General features: G+C 35.2%; 1 protein-coding gene across 9 annotated transcripts; it reads left to right on the top strand.

The window, feature by feature from the left end:
* Positions 1–416: 416 nt before the first annotated feature.
* LOC110110172 (transcription repressor KAN1) lies at positions 417–13,126 on the top strand. Of its 9 annotated transcripts, none has more exons than XM_028698027.1 (6): positions 417–952; positions 1,027–1,103; positions 1,827–1,872; positions 1,980–2,109; positions 12,423–12,498; positions 12,749–13,126. In XM_028698027.1, the coding sequence occupies exons 1-6, from the start codon at positions 553–555 to the stop codon at positions 12,863–12,865; spliced, it is 846 nt and encodes a 281-aa protein (XP_028553860.1). In that variant the 5' UTR covers positions 417–552; the 3' UTR covers positions 12,866–13,126. The 9 variants fall into 9 exon arrangements, 8 of the variants coding, with proteins under 8 accessions (XP_028553860.1, XP_028553861.1, XP_028553856.1 ...); XR_003701875.1 differs by lacking the exon at positions 12,749–13,126 and adding an exon at positions 12,143–12,332 and having other exon boundaries at positions 419–952; positions 1,971–2,109; positions 12,423–12,468; XM_028698028.1 differs by having other exon boundaries at positions 419–943.
* The last annotated feature ends 7,333 nt before the right edge of the window (positions 13,127–20,459 follow it).

The raw sequence follows: 20,459 nt of genomic DNA, 5'->3' as shown, positions 1-20,459 counted from the left end.
CAATGCCTTTCCGGCAGCTTTTTCTTCTTACATTTTAGATAAAAAAATGTGACATTTCCGGCAGCTATGACCGCCAAAAAAACCGTCGGAAATAAACTGTCGGTTTTAGTTTCCTATGCGGTTTATACCGACTGAAAAAAAACCGCACGAAAAGCCGCCGGAAAACCTCATTACTGCGACAAATTCACCCAATTCCACTTGAAAAAGTCGCCAATAATGACTAATTTTCATACAGTGATTATTTATAATTTTATATAGTATTATTTTCATGTTAACTAGAGAGCAGAAAATTAATTGAATTCGGAGCAGAAACTTTGTCAACCACTTCGCTTAATTTGTCTTTACTATGAGTATCTCTTTATTTTTTTACCTTCCAACACCACATATTATTTCACCTGTATTGTTTCACTTCATCTAATTCAAGCTGTAGGCCCGCGTTATGTTCCCCATCTCCAAGAAAAGAAAAAAAGAAAAAATAAAAGAAAACACTACACTTTCTTCTTCCTCAACTTTTACTCGTTCGACCAATCTCTAACATCCATCATATCCCCAATGCAAGTCGAAGAATTCTTTACAGAAACCACTAATTCCATGCCATCCCCTAACCTCTCTCTAAGCATCAGCGTGGACTCACCCCAACCCCAGACTGAGCTCTCTCTCTCCAGCTCTTCTTCTCCGCCATTAGAGGAGCTTCGAAAAGCTTCTAAATCGATAAAGGGAATACCAATCTATAGCAATAATACCAGCAGTAGCAACAGCTCCTTCCCCTTGCTCCCAAAAATGCCTTCTTATAGCGCCCAAAATCAGTACAACACAACACTGAGATCTAGACTTATGTGGAGGCTTCCAGTGAGGAGGAGTATGAGGGCGCCGAGGATGAGGTGGACGACTACTCTACATGCTCGATTTGTGCATGCTGTAGAGTTACTTGGTGGACATGAGAGTATGTTTGGTATAGCTCCATCGCCATCGTAAATATGTTTATAAGATCTAATTTTGTGTATGTGGTTTTTTTTTTATTCATAGGAGCTACACCAAAATCAGTTCTTGAGCTCATGGATGTGAAAGATCTTACTCTCGCCCATGTCAAGAGCCATCTGCAGGTATGATTAATTGTTAATTCTTTATTAATGTAGTTTTAATCAGATTAGTTCGATTCTGAAGTTTGTGGACGCTTGGGTTTGAAGAGTACTTTTCCGCTATTCTGAGTGGAAAATGAGCCAAGGGTTTGCATCGTTAACTTCTCCTGTTCTTCTTCTTTTTCTTCTATTTCTATTCCTCCTTTCTCTACCTCCCGTCCTCCTCCTCCTCTTCTTCTTCTTCTTCTCCTATTGTTTTTCTTGATGGAGGAAACTACAAGTTACCAACTTTTTTTTCTTCCAGTTGATAGACAGAACCATCTCTCAGTTTGTTCTGATGTTAAGGGATGCAGTGAAATGCGTGGCTGACCTAATGAATGAAAAGATGGATCATCTTAAAACTATAGACATGAAATGCGTGTAAGAGAGAGAGAGAGAGTAAGAGAAAGAGAGAAAGAGGGAGAGAGAGAGAGAGAGAAAGGAATCATTGGGCAATGATGGAGATAGCCAACATAATTGAAACATTATCAAAGGAGTCAAATACAATGACGAATGGGGAAGAAAAGAGAAGAAAACGGTAGTAAACTATGAATAATGGAGATTGAGCTTCTGCGACTTTTTTTCAATTCTTTTGTAAGCCAATTGTACGAATCCGACTTTATTTAGACGTGCTCTCATTGTCATCTTTTGCTATTTTCTTACTGCTTTCTCTCTTTAATATAATCGTTTTCTTTCTTATGCCACTAGATGTATAGAACAGTGAAGACTACTGAGAAAGCTGCAGCTTCCTCAGGTGAGATATTTCTTAATACTAAATTAGCCACGTATAATTAACATTAAGAGGTTAATTATGTGATTATATCAAAACATATAAGAACTTTAATTTGTAAGGCCAATCAGACGGCTCAGGAGAAGAAGACTTAACCCGTGACCTTGGCTTTGGACGGCTGATGGATAGCAGAGGATCTAATCAAACCATGACAGTTCATGACATGGACTACACTTCTGCAAAAAGGAGCAACTCATCAAGGTGAGCTAACGAATTCTGGATTAATTTGGTTCCATTTCCCCTTATTTACTTCTGTTTAGAATATCATAATTTTGGTAAAAGAAAATATGTGCTGTGTTATATATTTTTTATTATTTTGATGATCATGAGTATGACCTGATTAAGAAAATTGATGAACATACTGAGCTAAAATAATTAAAAAAAATAAAAGGTTCATTCCAGAGGCTGTATTTTGCGAGAGATTATTCTGTGCAGCATCTGAACGAGTTCGGAGGTCCCGGACGCACCATGTCATCCAATGTATTGTGCATTGAATGAAGTGGTGCATCTAAATTGACCTACGGATAAGTTCGGAAATCGCACCTAATAATTTTTCGTATTTTGCATTGCATAAGACTACAAAAGCCATTTACTGTCCTTGACTGGAGCTCAAGCTTCTCTTGATTTTATCGCAGTATTTTAATGTGGTGTGATGCATGCTTCTTGGGTTATGTTTTGTCCTTTTTCATCTTTTATTGTATTATTTTTTTAGGATGATTATGATGCCCATTTTAAATTATTCTGGAACATCTCACATGGTTTCTGAGAGTCGATGCCTTCATCCCTGAATCAAAATAACTCCCTTCAAGATCTCTCTTCTCATGAGCCTTAGATTTTGTTTGAGAGGGGCTTTCTTACTGCTTATATTAGAGTAGTTTTTTTAATTTTTAATTTTTATATTAAAAAACTAATTTAAGAAGCAGTAAAAAGTCGTCCAAACGAAGTCTTAGCCCTCATGTGAACCGGCCCCCCTTGACCTGTAATTCATAATCTCTTACTTATGAGTCTATCCCTCACGCTAGCCTAGTTGTCGCTTGACCGAACCCTGACTTATTACCACTCGAACACCATCCTTTCATGGCAAATGGCTTCCTAATAAAACACCTCCAAGTCAGCCACATACCACGCAACAATAATAAATCACATCATAATCAACATATCCAATCACAAAACACATCACCACCAACTACAATACATGGTACCTTCAAGTTCTTTGATGTAGGGAGAATACCTGACGAAGATAGATCTAAGAGCTAAATTGCTCAGACACTTAAAAAAAGTGAAAATAATGTTTTAATTCCAAAAATATCATTCATATATCTCTTCTTAAAACCATTCTATTTATACTAATCAAGTAGAGAAACGTCCTAAAAGGTTATAGAAATAGAAAACAAGCTAAAACAATTATGTCTAAGGAGTATTTTAAATAAATGCTCTGCATCATTCTCCACCAGTATGAAGAAAGACGAAGCACGAGCGGAGCCGAGTAGAAGTCGAAGTGAGGTTGTCAGGGTGAAATGAATCTGAGCGAGTGGAGGGTTCGGATTGCGTGAGACGAAGAGGGGAGTGGGGGAACGGTGTCTTGCATGCGGAGAAGGCGGATGGTGGGATCGTCCGGGTGTCTCGCATTTGCTGAAGGCGAATCCCCATATCACAAGGCTTTGGTTATGGACGGACATAACGAATCGAATGTGAGAAAACAGACGCGTGCATGCGGGGCATCACGTAGTTGTGTGCTGGACGGGACAGGACCGGAATAGAGTTGGGCTTGTAGTCGCGAGATGTAAAGGTGATGGCGGGATCAGATCTAAATCGCGGGAAGTGTTCAGTTGCCGTCGGTATAGATCAAATTGCCGGTATGGTTGTCTGCTGATGGAGATCATCTTGTGACTCACACTTCCACTGCCCAGAAAAACATCAAAACCTCGATAATCGTCAAGGTTGTATATCTTCCTTCATCCATGGTCTTCCCCAAGCATCCAAACATTGATCGGTGTCCAGGGTTACAATGGCACTGATACCATTCTGATGTAGGGAGAATACCTGAAGAAGACATCTCTAAGAGCTATATAAACATCTCAAACACCTAAGAATAATGAAAATACTATTTCAATTAAAGAAACAAAAATATTCATATATCTCTTCTTACAACCATTCTATTTTATTATACTAATTAAGTAGAGAAACCTAAAGAAACTTAGAAGGTTCTAGAAATAGCTAACAAACTAAAACAGTTATGCCTAAGGAGTATTTTAACTAAGATGTAATCCTAAATCCTAGAGAAACCCAGTGGTGTTAACCATCTGGTGGGCGCTATTAGAGAGGAAGACTGACGGGGCTCCTCTGCGTGGACAGCATATATCTTTTTTTTGTTGTATAAATCTAGAATTAAGGTAAAGATTGTTTGATATTGGTCTAAAATTTAGAATTGTACTTTTCTTAGTTTCTTGAATGGCTTGTATTGTCATTGGTGTATCTATTTATAACATATAATTAAAGGCTATAGGTTGTAATAGGATTAAGAAATAAAAATTTGAATTCAGTTCTCTCCCTCCTCTCACAAGTAGCTCAAGAAGGAAGTGCTTCTTCCTCTCATTCAAGTTCTTAACATTTTTTTTAGCTCCACCCTATGCAACAACCGCAGTTTCCGAAGGAAGGAAGTGCTTCTTCCTCCGCTGCTTCTGGAAGCTCCACCTTGTGCAGGCCCCGAAGAAGCGTCCCTGTCTTCCTACAGCTGCTGCTGCTGACCTAGAATCGGCCACCTTTCATCACTCTGCCCCCCAACAACCAGTAGCGGAGACGAGCTCCCGTTCGCCCTTACCGTGCACATTCGACCAGATGCCGGACCCATCCTTTGAACTTGATCGCTTCAACGAGGCTCTGAATCGATTTCTTTTGACAAGAAAACCTAGCCTCCTCCTCCTCCACCTAGCTCGGTTTCCTCCAACTGGTAGGCTATGAAGCTAAATGTTAGGATTTTGAATGAAAGGAAGAAGCACTTCCTTGTTGAGCTTATTGTGGGAGGAGGGGGAGAGGGAAAGAGAGGAGAGAGCTGAATTCAAATTTTTATTTCTTAATCCTATTACATCCTATAGCCTATAATTATACGCAACATATAGCCAATACAACCTGTAGGAAATAGTTGTCAATACATTGTTTAGATCACTTGTTAGATCTGGCCAACCAAGCTTCCACCTCCTCAATTCCGTTAAAAGTTTGTGAAGAAACCAACATCATCGATCACATGTTTAATCTAGCTTTTTTTGATGAATTTTATATTTTGTTTGTGACAACTTTCTTATTGTTTTATGAAATAGTTAATTTCTTAGTACAAATTTTTTTTAGTTAGTTGCTTCATAAAACAGTAAGAACTGTTCCGAAAGAAACCTTAATTATTATTAATATGACTAAAAATTTATTGAGCTTTCCAGGAAATCTAACAAGTAAATTATGTCATTAATTAAAAGATGCCATTGTTGCATTTAATCATATTTCTTAAATAAATTATAATTATAAATCAATTTTTAATAATGATTTTAGCTTTCTATATATTCGACACAAAATGCTTTGAAGGAATTTCTCACATCTTTGCAGAAATGCTGAAGCTATTTATGCTATGATGAATAACTAATTTTTGGTAAAAATATTTTATTTTATTTTATTTTATTAATTGAGAAAAATTATTCATATAGCCGATCTCACATATTAGAATAAAAATTTTGATGTTTTCGTTGTTATTTTCATCTGAAAATAACTCTCTTTTCATACAAACTTGGTCATAGGAAAGTTTATAAACAACTATTTGAGACTTTCTTCATAAAATATTTCAGTCTTTTTTTTGTCCGTTTATATTTGTTTGCAAAAATGGTTTGAAAATTCTTTAATATCTTTTTGTATCAATGTTTTCATAGTCTATTTGGCTATAATGCTAAAGAATACTGTTAAAGGGTCAATGCCTGCAAACATTTTGAATGATTGAGGGGCTGTTTGGTTTGAATAGAATATTTCGAATACAGCTATTTTAATAATAAATAGGTTGATTTAGGAAGAGTACCCATCCTAAAATTTTGTTTGTATTAGTAAAATAAGGTTGGAGTGGCTACAGTGGCATATAACATTAATAATAATGTATTAAATTTAACTTATATTAAAAAAAAATTAGATATATACTTAAAAATAGTTGGCTTGAAAAAATAATAAATTACGTTTTTTTATAATTAAATGTAAATGAGAATCTGTCCCTCAATAGGATACAATGGAGAAAAAATATTCATGTAACTGACCCATGCAATGGGATAAGAGCTTGTTGTTGTTGTTGTTGTTGTTGTGGAATAAGTACTTTGATTATTTTATCCTTCGTGTTCTTAATAAATTTATTTGTAAAAAAAAAAAAAAAATCTTATATGTTACGTACCCACTAAGGCTTTATTTGGGACGGCTTATTTACTGCTTCTTAAAACAACTTTTTAGTAAAAAATTTTAATTTGATTATTGTGAATTTGATTTTTTTTTAAATCAAATGAGACATTCGTTATTATTATAATAATAATAAAATTATTACTATTTTGATTTTTATTTGAGTTGTTTTATTTTTCTTTTTAAGTAATTTTGCGGATGCAATAGCAAACAAAACTTTGGCATATATTTGAGTTAAAAAGAAAAGTTAGACAATATTTTCTCAATTTTTTTAAAGTTGCTTTAGAAATATTATTTAAAAAAAACAAGCTAGGAATTAAAATTGATAAAATAGTTTTAAAATTAATGATAAAAATAAAAATCATAAATCGTCACACTCATTTTTAGTCTTTCCTTTATGTGAAGCTTTAAAGTCTTAGGTTTCATTTGGGATGACTTTCTTATAGGTTTCTAAATTTACTGTAGAGACTAAGTTTTTTTTTTTTTTAAGTTGTTACAGAAAGCATCTTGTTTGTACAAATTTTTTTGAAAGCCTCAAAAAAATTGTTGTCAAATAAAATTATGATTATAATTTGAAAAGCAAAGCAGTAAGAAAGCTATCCCTAATTCCATTTTATAAATGATAGCAAATTATTACAAAATTACTATTCAATTGATTCCATTCGCTAAATCTTATTTGGCAAAGTTATATATATTGATTTTTAATTATGCCCAATCAAATAGCAAATCTATAGAACGTAAATCTTTTTATAAAATTTTTAACCTAAAAAAACCAATTCGGCCCATATAACCATAACACATTTTTTTTAATGGTAGCCTCTTAATCTCTTTTATCTTTTATGAATAGGAAAAGTCAAACAACATGGATCGTTAGAGATTCTCCTTTTCTTAGAAAAGATTTGAAAGATGCTAACTACGAAATTTTAGGGTGTTCTGTAAGAGATAAAATAGCTAGTTGTAGAATCTTTTTTTTTTATAGTGCCCAAAAGCTACCTTGATAAAAGGTAAAATAAAGGCTTATAAAATTAGAACAATATTTGTAGATTCTTATATGTAGACTTGGATAAATAACAAGGTCAAGTTGACCCGTGTGAGAGTTCCTCGAAAAGTCAACTGCCTCACGTGAACTCTCCTCAAAAGACATTCAACTTAGGCAAACTCACCATAAGAGCAGTCGATTAAGAGGGGCACTCATCCTGGTAGCACTCACCACAGTATGAGAAGCCCTGCATCCAATCAACAGGAGAAGTTCATTCACATAAATTGATAGATGGGGATGACTCTTACCCTGTCAGTGATGTACTTTCCCTAAGCACTTGTAGAAGGCAATAAAGGTACTCATTAAATTCACCTATGGAGACTCGTTAAGGGCACCCAAAGATATCAAAAAGCTTCAAAAGTTGTTGTTGTCCACAAATAATTTATAGTGTCTTAGCCAAATGTATGTAAAAATTAAGTTATATATAACTTTATTATTTTTTGAGAGTAGCCTTTACTATAATCCTATTAATCCTCAAGATTAGAAAGCTATTTTAAGGTTTTCCCCCATGTGTAGTGATCTTCAATAGTTTAGGATGGTAATAAATCCAAAGTCTCTCTCTATAATTCTCGAGCTTCATTGGGCCATTTTTCTCTCTCTCTCTCTCTCTCTCTCTCTCTCTCTTTCTGTCTCTCTCAACCCTCTTCTCTTCTCTTCCCTTCCCTTTAATCTACGAAAAAATCTCATGAGTTTTGTGAGAATAGCTCAAGCATCACCCACAAAAAATTTGATTCCAACATTTTTTTATGTGGGGTGACCATTAACTAATGTCAAGAATAAAAAATCAAGCACTGTAAGAAACAAACATAAATTGATATCCACAAAAATGACAAGGAACACTCTAGGGAGTTCTTTAAACTTAGGGAACTTTCCCATGGATATCAACTCAGAGAACTCACCCTTGGAGCTTAACTCACGGAACTTGCCTCAAATCGTGGCTCAAGGAACTTTAATGATATTTGAAGTCTCTTTTGGATGAAACTCACTAAGAAAATTGACATTTAAAAGGAAGCTCCTCAATGCCACAATAATATGGTGAGCTCATTTCTCAACCCTAAAACCTATCCAACATCATCTAAAATCCCCCAAATAATCTCATATATTCCTCATAATCATCTAATTTATGCCTCAACTCCATAACAAGCCTAAGAAACCATTTATGAAATCATAATAAAGAGAAATAACTTTCTACTATGAGAAATCAAATTAAAATCATCATCACTTCTCAACCACTGATCCAAAATCTATTAAAATACCACCATTAATTCCCTAATATCTAAAGTCTTTGATCTAGAGTTCCTCATTAATTTTCTCAAAGAAAGACCCATCTTTTGACAGCCTACAATCTTCAATTCCAAATCTATCCAAAAATCAGAGTTCCCATTTTTCTACCACCCAAATATCCCTTTCATCCCAAAATGCCAATCAAGTTGTTGCTTTCTCCATACCCTAGATCAACCACTCACCCTCTTTTCATTCCAGGTAATTATCAACTTCCCTTCCTCATTCAAATAGCTTGCTTTATAATCTCTACAAGGATATGTGAAGTCAAATAATAAGATGTCTACATCTCTTCATTATATATCTCGAATAATCTCCATAGTGCACTAACCATCAGGATATTTGCTACATCCATTAGTGAGATAGCCTCTAAAATAGAATCTAAAGTAGTAAAATCCACCATTGTTGATGTCATAGTAACCACTGGCAGGGCAACGATTCAACTATGATGGTAGTTGAATAGGTTCATAAGCAAACCTTCCATCACGTACAACTCTAAGGAAATACCATTCAAGTTATTGCTTTCTCCAATAATATTCTATAAACCTTATATCAACCACTCACCATCTTTTCATTCCAAGTAAATACCGGCCAGTTTCCCTTTCCTCATTCTAATTGGTTGCTTTAAAATATCTATAAGGATAGGAAGTCAAAGAATAAGCTGTTCACATCTCTTCCTTATCAATCTTAGATAATCTCCATGGGCACTAGCAATCAAGATATTTACTACATTCACTAGCGAGGTAGCATCTGAAATAGGATCTAACGTACTATAAGCCACGATTGCTAATGTGATAGTAACAACGGGCAGGGTAAAAGTAGAATTATGATGGTAATTGAATAAGTTCAACAAACCCCACTCTCCAACTACTTCCCCTCCAACTACTTCCTCATAAGGAGTATACTAAAGAACCTCTTTATCATCACTTAAAATCAATCACCACATCTTCCTTGTTAGTGAAACATTAGGTTCGCACTCGGGAGCATCATCCAAAAACCACAATCATCTTTGACCTCATTATCTATAATTGATTGTTGTTTGGATGGAAGAAAAATGAATGCAAAGTAAAGTAAATGCATTTCTTTTTAACTTTTTGGTGTTTGGTTGGTTGAAAAGCAAATCTAAGGTACAGTAAAGTAAAAATAGTTTATTCCATTTTAGTTCATTTTTTAGGTAAAGCATTCTAGACCAAGTTGAGTGAGAAAACTTTACACTGCTCAAATGCTTCCGCCGCCACCCACTGGTCGCTCTCTGCCGCCATTATCATCAGACGTCACAGCGACCATCATCGTCATCCTCCACAATCGAGCACTGCCGCCCTACCACCCCGGGCATAACCTTTTTACACTTTATATTGCATTCACTTTACTTCAAATCAAATAAATAAAAAGCAAAGTCACACTACAGGAAAAACGTCATTTTCCGACGGCCATTTATGTCGAAAAAATCCCCCAAATCCGTCGGAAATTAACATTTCCGGGGAAGTTCCGACGAAAATTATTTCTCTTGTAAAACACGCGTCGGAAAAGGCCTTCCGGCGGAGAATAATTCGCCGGAAATGTTTCCGACGAATTTTTCGCTGAAAAAATATTTCCGGTTGATTTTTTTTTGCGCCGTAAAGTAAAGAAAAAAAAACAAAAAATTTCAACCTGATCGGACCCGCCTAGCTAAGCCCACCCGCTACTCCAACATTCAGCTCAGCCGCCAGAAATTCGCCCAACCGCGGATCGGTAGACCCAACCCACGCGTGGATCGCCAAGCCCAGCAGCTCGATGTAGCCAGCCCGCGCGAAATGTCTCCTGCGGGGTTCGAACCCAAAATTCCGTCGTAATTAAGCTGTTTTCCTGTAGTGTCATACATTTCTTTTACACTTATCCAAATAACTCCAAAATATTCTTTTACACTGCATTCTTTTTACACTGCATTTATTTTACACTACATCATCCAAAAAACCACGAACATATTTGACCTCATTATCTATAATTGATGAGAAGCTTGAATGGATTGTTGTTTGGTTGGAAGAAAAATGAATGCAAAGTAAAGTAAATGCATTTCTTTTTCACTTTTTTATGCTTGGTTGGTTGAAAAGCAAATCTTAGGTAAAGTAAACTAAATGCAGTTTATTCCATTTTAGTTCATTTTTTAGGTAAAGCGTTCTAGATTAAGTTGAGGGAGAACACTTTACACTGCTCAAATGCTTCCACCGCCACCTGCCGGCCGCTCTCTGTCGCCCGCAACCATCATCATCAGACGTTGCTGCAGCCATCATCTTCATTCTCAACAGCCGACCACTACCGCTCCACCACCCCAGGCACAACCTTTTTACACTTTATATTGCAATCACTTCACTCCAGGAAAATTATCTATTACCGACGGAATTTTCAGGCGGAAATTGATCATTTTCCGGCAGTTTTTCGGCGGAAAAAATTCCCCCGGTAAAACATGCGTAGGAAAATAAATTCCGGCGATTTTCTCCGGAAAATAATTTCGATGGATTTCCGACAGAATTAAGCCAGCGGAAAATAAAAAAAATAATAATTTAAAAAAATTCTCGTGCTTTCCCACCCACAACAGCTCATTTGACCTCGACAGACGCTGCCCAACAACCCGCCCGCGCCAACCCAGCTGAACGCCCGCTCCCACGCCTGCCAAGGGTTTCGAACCCGTGTGAATTGGGGAGTGTTTCAAACACCCAACAAATTGATGAAGAGGTAAATACATTTTAAGTGTTAATTTTTTATATTTAAACAATATTTAAACACAAAATCAAGTTATTAAATAAATTAAATATACTAAAAATAAATCGCCGGAAAATTTTATCGGAAAAGTTGTCTCATTATTTTCCGTCTGAAAGGAGACGGAAAGCCTCCGGAAAATTAACCGCCAGAAAATTCCGCCGGTAATGAATGATTTCTCTATAGTGCTTCAAATCAAACAAAAAAAGAAAAAAAAATAAAGTCATGCATTCGTTTTACACTCATTCAAATAATCTCAAAATATTCATTTCACTTTGCATTTCTTTTACACTGAATTTTTTTTACAGTGCATTCATTTTTAAGACAACCAAACCACTCCTAAATTTTCCACATTCACTGTAGAGTAGATATTCATGCACATAAGCAGAGCCAATTATTATTTATTGACCCTATTTATCTTTAGAAGCTTGATTTTTTATCCTTATATCTTCAATCTCTCCTTGATAATATGAAGCAATACGAGGCCTCCCTTAAAGTCTTATACTCAATGTTGATCACCCTGACACTCGTAGCATTGTTGGAACTTGGCAAATGGAGTGAATTCTCCTATTTTCTCTGAGAGTTTCTGTACTATCCATAGTCTATAGCAATATAAGGCCTCCAAACAATCTCTTTGTATATTCTATCCTAGAGGCTATCCAACTTGATACGGTAATGAAGCAGAAATGTGTAATCTTTTTTTTGTTTTTTTGTGAATCTGAGTTTGTGGTACCTTATCTGTTCTCGTCTTTATTTCAACAGGAAAATGGATTCAAACCACACAGCTTGAATGATCTATTAAAAAAGATTGAATGTTTTGGAACTTTTTTTTTTAAGCCAAGTAAATAGAAGACATGTTTCAGCTCACTAGCTCAGCCACGAAATTAAGCATTTCAAATAAAAGTGCAGCAAGACACAGCTTACTCTTCATTATAAGCAGAGTTCTTTACTTGTATTCAGCTTGATTAAGGATTGTTTAAGCAGAGTTGTTCATTATAAGCAGAGTTCTTTACTTTTTTTCTTATGTTCTTTTGATATTCAGCAGGGGAATTTGGTTGCATTCAATTCCAAACGAGATTGATGAGAATAGATCAGAAAACTTATCAGCTAAGGTTGAGGTATTCCTCTTATTCTGAACTTTCTGTTCAAATAGTAACTACATGAATGAACATCCTCCATTGATGTGGTGATATTTTGGGAAATTTTATAAAAATTTATTAAAATTTTAGTTATTCAAACAATAGGCATAGCTTTATTAAAAGAATTAATTATAATATTAAAAATAAATATGTCTGGCTTTAATCACAATTAAGAAATTTAATTAACATTAATACTGAAATATGACTTTGCCAATTTTTATTTCTTTTGCAGGTTAATGACCTTTCATCACCCAGTGTTTCACCAAAGGCAGTTAAAGAAAGTATAAACCCAAGCTTGGAGTTCACACTTGGAAGACCAGATTGGCAGAGCAAGAAGCAGGATTAGTTAAATATTGGTCATGTAACCTTCTTAGTTTTGATCAAGATCTTCATCAAGTGCACATAAATTAAAGCGCACGTTCAGTTGATCATAGATGTACAATAGGATGAGAAAAAAAATGGAAAGCTAATTAATAGGAAGAATTTATGCTCCTTCCTAATTACCATGCATGGTAATTAATTAATGAGTGATTTACAATTATTTGTATTTGATATGTATGCAAAAGTTTTACTTAGATCGGTATGAATCTCAATGCATTATTTTAAATTGAAATTTCTCGAAATTAAATTATTGATCATGTGAACTTTGACTTCAGCAAACTTTTAGTAGAACTGAATGTCTTAATAAGATGAATCCAATGACGTCAAAAGCGGTTTGTTCTAAGTCCACATTAGATCAAATCAAACACTTATAATTTAAAATTTTGGGACATTAATTGAAAGAATAAATAATCTCCAAATATTGTATGCTCATAATCAAATTGATAGGTTTAATAAGATGAATCCAACGAGTCCAGAATCACTCTACTCTAAGGTTTTAAGGCAAATAAATACTTAATAAAAGGTCTATGATAAAAGGTTTTAATATGGGTGGTCTGATATAGTGTTACGAGATTTTGGCTCAATTAACGGAAATGCTACTCACAAGAAATTATAACTAAATCATCATTCTCCACATGAAGAAGGCTCGGATATAAGCTTGCCGACAACTCGAAGCTTTGAATAACTCGAGAGCTTCATCTAATGTTTGATGCCAACGTTCACCTCCTACCATCATTGTTGTTGGCCGGCCTCCATTGCCAGACTGACTTAGCTTGTGATTCGAGAAAGCCTAAATGCTTCAAAAATCTCAAAGCTCCAATACCACTGCCCAACCATTGTTGTTAGAACATTACTAACTATTGTCTTCAAAACACCGCACAACTAATGTTGTCGGAATAATTATAAAAGATCAAACAAGTGCTCTAAACTTTAAAATTCTGACTTCTCTGGTTATCAGAAAAAAGGGATTTCTTTAACTTCAAGTACATTGTAGCTTCTAAGACTTTGTTTTGATAAGTTTTTTTGTTGCTTTTTAAAACAGCTTTCTAGTACCAAAAAAAAAATTTATACTAAAAAGTTACTTCGAGAAGCAATAAAAAAGTTGTCCCAAACGAGCCTAAGTTAGCCGCCCCGTGAATTTTTGTTCTATAATGAATTATTTATATAAGAACTCTGGTGTCTCATACATTTTTTTCTTTTATCTATATGTGAATTGAATCTTCATACGTTGCTAAGACAAATTTTTTTTCTCAAACACCATAAGTTTTTATCATATAAAATATTCTAAAAATATAGTTCATTTGGATGTCTAAGATCAAATCATACATTACAATAAGCATTTTTTAAACGATATTGTTTTTATTTACATCATTGGAAAAAAAAAAGAAGCAAAATGTAGGTTTTTTTTTTCTTTGCAAGCCTGTACATGTTCATATGTGAATGGTACAGCAGTTCTCAATTAATGCAGTATATTAGGAACTGAGCCTTGCCGACGCAATTAGAAACAAATGCAATTAATGAAATATAATGCAGAACTATTTAGTGTATTAACAATGTGTATAATTGAGTCAAGTAGCGCATGACCTTACACAAAATTTAATTGTTCCACCATTATTTTCAGATCGCATCTGCTCTGTTCGAACTTGTCTGACAATGATTTACTGCACTATATTTTTATTCAACATTATAAGAAGCAACAACAGATTTACCAAACTTTTCAGTGTTGGATTAACTGATTCAGAAGATTAACTAGCTTCATCTATACTACATGGTTCTTTTAAACCACGGCTGACGATATGTACAGGGGCGGATCCATCCTTAATTTTTAGAGGACAAATTTATAAGTAAAAGTGTAGAATTTTTTTTCATAAATATCCATATAACTAAAATTTGTTCTGAAGGCGCTACCTCTCGACCACTATTTATTTCAGATATGGCGGGTTCGACCTGCCCGGCCAGGTCGCGGGATCAAGGGGCAAGACCCCCGGAACAAATTTTGGTTGTAGGGATATTTTTGGATTCATTTTACTATTTCTCTTTGTATTTGATTCATCATTTCCTAACAATAACATCTCTACACAATGTATTTAATTATGTTGGGGCAATTGCCTAAAGATCATAGTATTTTAAAATTTTTCGGGAGGACAATTGCCTAAAAACTCTTGTAATAAAGACTAAAAATACATTGAGAGGAACAAATTACCTAAAGAATCATATAATAAATAATTTTTTTATTTTTTCAGGGGGGATCAATTGCCCCTTCTTGACTTAAGGTGGATCCGCCCATGGATACCTAAGTAGCAAAGTGAATACTTTAATAGAGGAGAATGATGCGGGAAGTTCATGGCAGACATTATTAAAGGACTGCATGCAGCAGAAATGAAGAAAACTACTCCAATCTTCTGCTCCATTGCTTCTTCTTCTCCTCTCTCCCACTCTCTCTCAGCTTTGCTATTATTTTTCCAGATTATAATAGGCGTGATGAGATCGTGTGCTGTTAATGGAAGAACACAAAACTGAATGCTTCAAATACTCTTCTTTCTCCCACATCTTTCTGAAACATTCACAGTTTAACAAATGCAATAAATCAGAGGATTAATGGGAATAAAACCTCTTTATTTCATTTGTTCCAGATCACTTGAAAATAGTTGAAATCTAATGAGGACAATTGAATAATGATAATTAAACATATTTTAGTAATAGAATCCTATGTCATTCAGAAAAAGATGATCATTTGGACCAAGTTGCCATTTTTTTTGGTTGTTTCCTTGTTAATCATTATAAGCTTGCCAATTGAATTTCATGAAGCTGCAAGTTGGTTGATCAGCCTATTCAGTTCCAATCTCTCTAAGCCATATGATAAAAAAAGAATATTCAAGCCCGTCCATATCATCATCATAAGAAATCAATAAATGCTCCACAATCCCCAAATCTTTCATAAATTAATCAAACAACGAAGATGTGGTAATTAGAGCTCCATATTTTAACATAGATGATTCGAGTGGTTTAATCTGCACTAATTAAGCCGGTGCCCAACTTGCTAATGAGAATTTAATGGTTGTGATGTAAGCGCAGCGTCAACCTTGAATACACAAATAAGGTATAAGGTGATGTCCGCATTGGGTGAGATTTGAAGTTTATTGCCCGAAATATATATTAATATTAACCATGTTGAAGTTTAACTTTGTCTATAAACAGCTTATTGAAAAAAATAATAAGAATAATACTATTTGAAAATGTGGATTAATGACAAGAAGATTGATTGGTTTATGTTGGAAAGGTGAGTCGAACACATAAATTTGATATAAATAAGATTTGAATTCAAAATAATTGAAACAACTTTTTCACAATCTTCAACCGCAAAATTCTTTTTATACTTCAAAATGCAGTAATTCATTTCCAACCAAATTCCATTTCATAACAGCAAAAAAAGAATATACCAAGTATATTCTTTCTCGAACCAAAAGTAAAATGGCGAAAAATGGCGTGACGTTGAATCTGGCGTTCAGTTGGAGCTCACGGTGACTACAAACGCTCATTTGGCGCTCGGTTGGAGATGCCATGATTTTATCAACTAAGGCTTCGTTTGGGACGGCTTTCTTTCACCTTCTTAAATCAGCTTCTAAGCAGCTTCTAAGAAGCTGCTTTAAGAAGCAATAAGAAAGTCATCCCAAACGAAACCTAAAACTTCATTTAGGATTATTTTCTTACTAATTTGTAAAGCTATTGTAAAGAAAGTAACTTTAAAGTTGATGTCGGAAGCATGAAAAAATATTTTTGAAAGCTTGAGAAAACAATGGTCAAACAAAAATCACGTTTGCAATCTGAAAAACAAAGAAGTAAGAAAACTATCCCAAACGGAGCCTAAAATAGTAAATACTTGTAATTAATTGGCTTTTAAGATCAAGCATTTTGCAAAACTATTGTAAATGCGTGTAAATATAAAAGTTTGATTTGCCTCTATGCCTAGTGTTAAATCGTCTCAAGTTGATAGTATTATTAGGTTGCTTACATTCTCCAACAATGACGACACATTGATGTTCATCTCTTATACTAATATATTGCAGCAGTGTTAGAGATATGCAATAGAGCTTAATCTTTATTGAAGATTATCTATGATGTGTTATTAATTTGATTGATATGACTTCTGCAAGCTATTCTAATCTAGTTATATATACCTATCAGACATGTACTTGAATTGAAACTGAAAAAATAAATAAATAAATATAAATTAGTATATATATGTGTGTATGTGTATGTGTGTGCGTGTGTGTACAAAGAGGCCTACGTGTTAATTAAGGTGAAAAATACAAGTCCTTAAAGAACCAAAGGCTCATTAAAAATACAACATTTGAAATAAAACTTAGGAGCTCATAGTTCTACCTATTACAAAATTAAAGCAAAGGAAAAGCTAAAAAGAAGGTTGTGGGTGAGGGGGATGAACTGAAGGGGGCTGAGGAGGAGTTTAATGCTATGTTTAATTTGAATGTGAAGCACTTATAGAGAATGCCTTCTTTCATGGAAGTAATTGCTTTTGTTGGGGGTCCTTTCGAGTTGTTGGTTCCTCTTTGTCTTTATGTTGATTGGTTGGTGTTTGGGTTTTGCGGATGTGGTTGGCTTTTGTTGGATTACATTGATTGTGGTTTCCTTTGTGGATGTATTAGCCCGAGAAATGATGAGGCAACTTTTTGCTCACCATGTAGCTTGTTGGCAACCACTAGTGGTGTTTTTTCTTATTCTGATTGGTGTCCTTTATTCGGGATGTGGGGTTAGGCTTGTCGCTTTTGTGATTTCATCTGTGTGAGCTTTTGCTTGCTTCCTCCTCTGGATGGTCCTTGCCTAGCTTCTGAATGGTTGCAAAAAACCTATTGCCAATACCTGAGCCCGACTGAATTTTGCCTTCTTCACTGTCTATTGTCTCTGCTTTGTTGTTATAGCCTTGTAATATTTTGAAGTACGGTCATTAATTATGAAAGTTGGATGCAGAGCAAGGAGCCCTCCTCTCAGGGTTTTTGGAGGGGAGCCCTGAAAAGTAAGTTTCTAACATCGGCAGCTATTTCATTAAGAACACTTCAACCAAATTGTATTATTTTTTGGGGCTATCCTAACTTCCAAAAAACGTAAGAGAATAATAGGAGAAGGGCTTGTGTAAAGTGAAATTAAGGTCATAATTCTCTACAATGAATTTTAGTAAAAATTTTAATGGTAAGATGATAAAAGATCCTATATTTTCTTCGTACTGCTCTTATATCTATATATGTATGAGCGGAATTTTAATGCTAAGATGATAAATTTATCTCATCATAAATATTCCAACAAAAAACATTATGCATATTAAATTAATCAACTTCGTGGTAAGCAAAGAACCCAATTGCTATTAAAGATCACATCAATAAACAAAATTTTATTTGGCATGTACCAGCAAAGAATATTCAGGCATTTACATTGGTCCGTTTATGCACATATAAATGGTCCCATTCTCTTAATTATACTCTTCAAGTGGACATTTTTTATAAATAGCATAGTAAGTTATTGAACATATGGAGCTAAATGCTTATCCTGACATGATCGATCATGCATTATGTAGTTGACGTGCAGCTGTGTGGTTTTAGGGCTTAGTGAGCATTATTTAGTATAATTTAAATATCTTTTATTATTTTACAATACATTATAAATTTAATTGAATTGAATAGAGATTATTATTATTATTATTATTTTTGCAAGATTGGTGACCTTCTCTGGGAGCAGAGAATCTTCCATTCCCTTTCTTTTGTTCAGATGTCAATTCCTCTCATTTCTTCCATAGGCTATGGTAGAGCAGCATAATTCCTTCTATTGTGATAGAACTCTTTCTTATTTATTTTGTATATTCATAAACAATTGGAAACTAAGTAGTTTACTAAAGCTACATACCCCATCAGACTTAGCTGGGTTGGTAGACGAGCATGATTGGGAACCTTCCAACCCAAGTTCGATTACCCTTTCAAGCGGCGTGACTCCTTAACTGGGGAGAAAATAAGTACGTGGTTCGGCACCTGTGGGGCTGTTTGCCGCTAGGCCCGTCGAGAGATTATTTACTCCGTCAAATACCTCCTCTCCGAGGGGTGACAGCAGGTAGATACACCGTTCCAAAAAAAATTAAAGCTACATCACCCAACGTCAGAAGCAAAACTGTTTCTCTGCTCGATCCCACACAAGAAGCCAATAAACCACGAGGTGGGTCTCACTCACCAATATACTATGATTACCAACAGATTAATTAATCTTAACTAAACCACCCTTCTTTATAAATCTATTATATTATCACATGCACAGCTCACAAACTCCTCTTAATCCACCAGGCCGGCCACCACCAGATTAAGCTATCTTGCATCTTCACTTCCATTCCGAACATGCCAGAAAGCCAATTCAAAGGAGAGGTAATCTTTCTATTTCTATTTCTCTCTCTCTCTCTCTCTCTTTCTATAGCCATGGATTAACAAGCAGTGATCATGCATGTCTGATATATAGGTTATGTGGCCAAGATTGGTGGCCAACAAGCTACTTCGGAGGCCATTGTTCAGCAGCTCCTTCGTTGGCGACTTCCCTGGCCCGTATGATCACAGTTTGAGCGGAAACGAATTGATCAGCTCAGATACAGGCTTTACTGAAGAAATGCAAACTCACAAGTTCAGGCCAGTTTGAGGATATATAACTGAATTAATTCAATAATCTATCCAAGAAAAACTCAAACAGGAATACTAACTATATTTGGGCTGTAATTTTGTGTTTAATTAGATTATTTGCTAGCACATGGAACGTTGGTGGCATCCCTCCAGATGATGATCTAAATCTAGAGGATTGGCTGGACACAAAGAACAACTACGACATCTACGTTATTGGGTACATATATGTACAAGAAAATTGTCAATTACCGGCGGCATTTTCCGGCGGTTTGAGAATATACCGGCGGTTTTCCGGCAGTCGGTTAACCGCCGGTATAAACCGCGTAGGAAATAAATTGCGACGGCTAGAACATCCGGTAAATTCCGGCGGTCAAAGCGCCGGCGACCGCAGGGTAATTACTGGCACTCTGACAGTCACCCGACCAGTTTAACCGCTAGTAATTTTGACGGTTATTTGACCGGCGATAATTGATGATTTTCCTGTAGTTATAATTTGATCTATACAACACAAATAGTACCAGAAAACGTTTAATTCTTGAGCAAAATTTTGATTGCAGGTTTCAGGAGGTTGTTCCTCTTAGTGCTAAGAATGTGTTAGGCTCAGAGAAGCACGGGATTTCGATGAAGTGGAGTTCATTAATCAGGAAAACACTAAACAAGTGCTCTGTCACCAAATCACAAAGAGGTAACAAAGGTGATAAGTGTTCGACGAGCTTTGTCTGTATTGTAAGCAAACATATGGTTGGGATATTGGTTTCTGTGTGGTTGAAAGAGAAGCTTCTGCCATTCACTCATCATCCAAGCGTCTCCTGTGTAGGTTGTGGCATCATGGGCTGCCTAGGAAATAAGGTAATTAGTTTTCTCAATAACTGTTACTTAATTTTTATTATTATT

The sequence above is a fragment of the Dendrobium catenatum genome, unplaced genomic scaffold, assembly GCF_001605985.2.
Source record: "Dendrobium catenatum unplaced genomic scaffold, ASM160598v2 fragScaff_scaffold_1035, whole genome shotgun sequence".
In the NCBI taxonomy this organism is placed as follows: Eukaryota; Viridiplantae; Streptophyta; class Magnoliopsida; order Asparagales; family Orchidaceae; genus Dendrobium; species Dendrobium catenatum.
This window is presented reverse-complemented; position numbering and strand designations above follow the sequence as displayed.